This window comes from Telmatherina bonti (assembly GCF_933228915.1).
Source record: "Telmatherina bonti genome assembly, chromosome: 5".
Taxonomy (NCBI): domain Eukaryota; kingdom Metazoa; phylum Chordata; class Actinopteri; order Atheriniformes; family Telmatherinidae; genus Telmatherina; species Telmatherina bonti.
Window position 1 is genome coordinate 24,860,119 of NC_136623.1, and position 5,961 is coordinate 24,866,079.

General features: G+C 40.3%; 1 protein-coding gene across 1 annotated transcript; it reads right to left on the bottom strand.

Annotated features, from left to right (window-relative positions):
• Nucleotides 1–836: 836 nt before the first annotated feature.
• tent5ba (terminal nucleotidyltransferase 5ba) lies at nucleotides 837–5,961 on the bottom strand. Its single transcript, XM_079240910.1, has 2 exons — nucleotides 5,565–5,961; nucleotides 837–2,396 (listed from the first exon to the last, which is right to left on the bottom strand). Exons 1-2 carry the CDS (start codon nucleotides 5,712–5,714, stop codon nucleotides 1,368–1,370), a joined length of 1,179 nt encoding a protein of 392 aa, XP_079097036.1. The 5' UTR covers nucleotides 5,715–5,961; the 3' UTR covers nucleotides 837–1,367.

Genomic DNA, 5,961 nt, shown 5'->3' on the forward strand with positions numbered 1-5,961 from the left:
ATATGATAATTTTGACATATCACAAAGTAATTAATGGTAAATATCCTCTTATTTTTTGTTACATTTTGTTAATGGGCCAAATTAAGACCTCATATCGATAAAATTGGACTTTTCTTGCCATATTTTAATCCAGCTTTAAAGAATTAAACATCACTGAGAAGGTTTTTTATCATATTTGGTCAAATAAAAGCAGCAGGACTTGTAGAGATCTAAGGTTTTCCAACTGTGTCATTCTCACAGTCTACCTTTTAACAAACTTTCTGCTGTTGCCTGTGAAAATATTTGATTGTGACTCAGACAAAATGACGTGTATATTGTATCAGTCAAGCAAACAGGGTGGGGTTTCCATTGGTAACATGGATGCGAGAACAGGCCAGCCTTTGTTAAAAAGCTTTAGTATCACAGAGGAGAGAGAAGCCATTGTGCTTTAGAAAAGCCTCCTTATGGTTCATGTCCTCAGATTGTAATGGATCCTCAGCTCCAGTTTAACAAATGCAACTCACTCAAGTCAATGGTATATGCGTTTCAATGGTCCCAGTTACTGGAAATGGCCAGCTTGTTATTATTGGTTTATCAAAAACGGATCAAAAACAGTCATCTCTCCATCATGCCCATACTGACCAAAGCAAAACAAAGCTTTTGATCCATTCTGTGTCACTTTTCAGTCAAAGCTTCACACATTTAATGGAAGCCACGTGACAGTTTACAACTTGAGTGAGCGAATGGTGAAGCGCCTCAGATAATGAGCACTTTACACTAAACGCTGTCCTTAGAACTTCAAATGTCAACAATCATTATAGAGCAAAGTTAACATGGAATAAAAACAATGCAAAAAATGGGTTTTTTCCATTTTTAATCTCACAAAAATGAATGTTTCAGTACAAGAAAAGAGAGACAGTTATCTAGTAAACACTGCATACACAGTTCTCACTTACAGATGTTTTTAGAACATTTTGTGGTTCTTTTTAGGCACCAGGAATCATAACATTCCCTTTTCTGAACAGCAAATGTTTCTTTGGTCCAGTATGTAATTTTTAAAAAAAAATAAAATACACGTATATATGAAAATAACACCAGCTTCAATGTTTGCTTCTGCAAAAAGTGTATTTTTGAAATATATAAAGACTTCTTTTTTTAATACTTAAATAAGATATTATAGCTACATCTCAGAAATGACCAGCAATCTTACAGATGTCTTCCAAGATAAAACTAGTTAGAAAAATCAATGAGTCGGCTCAATCAAATGTACAGCAGTACAAGATTGTTTTAATCAAGTCACATTTGGCAAACGTGGTTGTTGTTTTGTTTTTTTTGTTTGTTTGGGTTTTTTTTGTATTTTCAGTTCACCTCAAACCTCTTCCACCAGCTCAGCTACAGGGCAGCCACGTCTGATATGTATTACTGCACTGCGTGATCAGCGGCGGCTGTACATGTGCGATATAATAATTACTGAAGTTGATGTCCTGGACATATGGTGCTGGCTGGTAATAACATGTGACGTTGGTCACAGTGGGGATGGCGTTCTGCTCAGCTAGCACCTTCAGCGCCAGCATGGAGATCAGGCTGAGCGTCTGCCGTCGCTCGTGGCCCATCAGACACACGGTGCTCTCGTTCACAACCTGGTGCAGAGTCATCAGGCACTCGTAGCGTTTGTGCTCCATCCCAGCAAAGTGGTTTTGCAGGTAAGCTTCCAGCTTGCGTTGCTGCTCACCTATATCAGGGAAGTCAATGAAGAAGCGTGAGCACATGTAGCGCTGCATCTGCTTCATGTCTGCCTCAGAGGAGGGAGCAAACCCTCGCACCAGCAGGTGACAGTACTTTAATAAGCCGCCTCCTCTGATTTCCTCAGGGCTGCGTGTAGCTATGGTCCTCTCACAAAGGTGCTCCATAGCTTCCTGGAAGTCCCCATACACGCTTTCCCCAATCACCGTGGGGTGAAAGCTCTCAGACATGGGCGTCTCCGAGCAACGGTCAAATAAAAGCAGAGAGTCGAGGCAAATCTGGAAAGAGTCCACACTGAATTCAAACTGCCGTCTTAAAGAGTCCACAAACTTAAGCTCCACATTCTTGCCTGTGTTGTTGGAGAGCGAGATGAGGCTCCAGCGGTCCGTGTCATTACAGACTTTCACCAATTTCTGTACATAAGCCTCTTTGAGGGTCAGTGCTGTGATACGCTCCTTAGAGACCCCGGCTGGCAGGAAGTCCAACAGACAGTCTAGAACGACATCTTTCACAAGACGGAAGGCCTGGTCATCTTTCAGCGACACACCAAAGATCAGGTCGAGGTCCTTGTAGCCGAGTCCATTCTCCTGATGGAGTACATGGCTAGCAGCTGAGCCATTCAGCCTCACATCCTTTACACACACACCTCTCTCCTCCAGCCTCGCACGCACCACCTGGACAGAAAAGACACAGGCACAAAATCTGTTATACAATAAACAGTTTATATACAACTTCTCTGAAGAAAAACCAAGTTATATGTTAGAAAAAAAATGCTCTTGCTGTTTAAATAACCTGACTCAAAATCTAAAAGACATGTGCAAGTAAATTCCACATGGGCCAAGTGGAAATCAATAGTTTGCGAAGGTAAGATCAATACTACTGCTCACAAAAGTCCATTTCATCAGCTTTGGCCACAGTCTGAATCAAACCGAAATAGTCTACAACACGAGTTCAGATGGCACGTCTCCAGGTCGATTTCCCCCTGGGTCAAAGTGTCTTATGAAAATTACTTTGATAAGATTCATAATCCTGACCTGTGACCGAAACAGAGTGAACAACTCTGAGCAGGACCAGTGTGGCGTTCTACAACCACCAGTGACCTCTGCGTTTACACCTCATATGTAAATGTAGGATCTCTACTCAGTGCAGACAAAGTTAAAAAGAATCATCAACAGCATCTCTTCAGTTAAAATGAAGCCCTAAAATAAATCATCAGAGACAGCTTTAAGTGAGATCTATATCTATATCTATCTGTCTATATGAGCCATAATAATGTGATGTTCTCAGAAGGCTGGTTATTAGAAACTTCTAGCAGCAGCTTCCTTGTTCTATCTGACAACCCATCTGTTTTGTTGTGATAATTCAGAGCACACACAGCAAGCAGACTTGATGCTGAAGTCTATGCATGTATGCACACTATAAATATGCGTCTTGCTGGCTAAATTTCTGCCGCACAATTAGTGGAGACATCACCATCTGAAAAAGAGTTGTTACGCACTTACACACAATCCTAAATCCCCCTACTGGCACGGACCTGTCAGATTAGTGTCTGTTAACTCTCTCTCCCATGGTGATCAGATAACATGACGGCTCTATTTATACATACTAGGTCAGGCTGGAAACAAACATTTGAAGGCAAGGCAACCCTAAGCACAGGATGAGTGGAAGAACAAAAACATTACAGCAGTAACTTGGCAGTGTGAGGATTGTAATCTTCTCGCTATAAAGTGGCGTGGAGTGGGTTCAAACTCCAATCAGAAGCTATGATAATGTGTTTTTTTAGTGTTTGTGTGGGAGCTTTGAGGTGTTGGAGCTGGTCGAGCAAACTCCATAGTCAGGCCTACAGTCTGTGCCTTAAGAAAGGCCTTTGATAGCCTGATGTCAACAGGAATCCAGAGTGCAGATGATTCTGTTTCCTTTAGACAAAAAAAAAATAGGAAAATCATGAAAAGTAAGTAAAATGATGTCACAAAGTCTGGTCCACTCAAAAGATGTGAGACAAAAGTCTGAACTAGGAAGAAATCAAAAACAGGGGTTTTTATCTAAATCTGAAGCTACAGACTGTCCTCAGACTCATGATGGAGGAGTGGATGCTTGCAGCATGTTTATCCACTGAACCCCCACCGTGAGAACAAACATCCACAGTCACATTCATGACTCCTGCCAGACACATGACAGAAAAGGAAGGACATTATCATAACTGCTTACGCTGCTTTGTTGCCAGGATAGTCAACATGGGATTTCTGGCTCTTTCAAAAGGAGTCAGATTTTGAGGAGCCGTTCCTACCAAAGAGCCATTTAAAAGAATGGCTTGTTTTTTGTCGTTGATGATGTTTGTTTTGTTGGAATTACATGGGGTAACACTTTTTTTTTTTCGGTAATACACACTAATGGCAATTTCAAGTTAAGATTTGGATTAGAATAATTCAAACACCCCACCAATATATACACTGATGAAGGTCATTTTTTCTTTCATTAGGAATGTGTTTACATTTCAATAATTTTATGTGGAACAGAAAGTTTACAATTAAATATCCCTGTGCTTTGACAGTGAAATCTATATTTTGGATTTTCTGTCATCAAAGAAAATTGTGACACAACAAAAACTAAGCTAGCTACAATTAACGAATTGACTCCAAAGTTGTACACAAGAACAAAAAAATGTAATTACATAAAATGTACGAAACAAATATGTACTAAACAAATAAAAAACACACACACAGATAGATAATCAACATAGTAAACCTGAGCAAGATCGTTGTGCAGTTTAGTGAATGTTTTGGGTATTTGGATATTTGCATTCACATGGAGCATCAGAGCACCATGACACACGTGTCACATTAACCTGCGTGCATCATTTGTATAGATATAAAAAGAAAGACTCACAAACAAACAGCTCGCAACTGTGGTCATTTATTTAAGAGTCGTTCAAGAGAACTGATTCTTTCATGAATGTCACAACGCTTTAGAATATTTATTAGTGATCAGAGTTCCGCCTGCAGCTGAATGAATATATGCAGCAGGAGGCAGATTTTAGCAAAACAAAATTATACAGGGACTCCACAAATCCACAGGAAAAACAAGAGTCCCCACACTTGGAAATCAAACCCCCCATTTAAGTCTCCCGCATCTTCAATGGAGCATTCATCTTTCCACGACCACAAGCATGAAGCTCATAGGCTTCACAAGCTGGTCGAGCTCATCTTGAATTTGTTGGTGTGCACATGAGATGGAAAAGGAGATCCTGTAACTGCTATAACGCACATTTTGAAACTCTAACTTGGCATTTACTTTGCACTTTTAATGCAAAGCCAACTATCAAGGGACCCAGCAGGGGAGGTGAAATGTGATCCAGCCACAATCCATAAGGGGAGGAAGTGTGGCATGTGTCTGGATCATATGGGGCATATAAGAATAACTTAGGGGCCTGCCTGTGCCTGACAATTTAGAAACAAGACAAATTTTCTGTTAAGTAAATACTACACAGGATCTTATGAATCCATACAGCAAACAGCCATCAAACTGGATTTACCAAAGTTATAGTTTACTTGTATAACATCTAAAGCTGTATGAAAATGAAGAAAAAGAACAACCAAAAGAATGGCAAATATACATATATATATTTCTCTCTCTCTCTCTCTCTCTCTCTCTCTCTCTCATATATATATATATATATATATATATATATATATATATATATATATATATATATATATATATATAGATAGATAGATAGATAGATAGATAGATAGATTGATTTTATTGCAGAAGACTGAAATGTTTTACAATACTGCGTTTAAAATGGACAGTTTGTGTTTGTGTGTCTTTGTGTGGATTGGTACCTGGACAATCTGACGTGGTTGCACGGATAGTGTGGGGAAGTTCCCTCGTCCGTGGATGGGGACAGCCTCCCCTAGGATCGAGTCCAAGCGCTGCACCTGATCCCAAGACAACACACAAAATCGCCGACTCTGATCCGAAGCAGCGGACATTGCGATCTTAACTTCCCCCAAGAAAAATTAGGAATAAAAATGAAATGTTAAAAAGCTGTAAAACCAACAGAAGGTGAAACAGCGCTTCTTCGGAACTCAGCTGTCTTCTCACTGTGCACAAAAGAGATATTCCTTCAAGTGTCCGCGGCTGGCACAGGTCCGGGTGGGCGCGAGGAGGAGAAAACGGAGGAGGGAAAAGTTGGTTAGAACTAACGTGGAGAAGACTGAGTGGGACCAGCCGCTTCCT

Coding starts and splice junctions, on each gene's coding strand:
- tent5ba (XM_079240910.1), bottom strand. CDS start 5,714: ATGTCCGCTGCTTCGGATCAGAGTCGGCGATTTTGTGTGTTGTCTTGG. Junction 2,397..5,564: donor AACCACGTCAGATTGTCCAG/GTACCAATCCAC, acceptor TTTTCTGTCCAG/GTGGTGCGTGCGAGGCTGGA.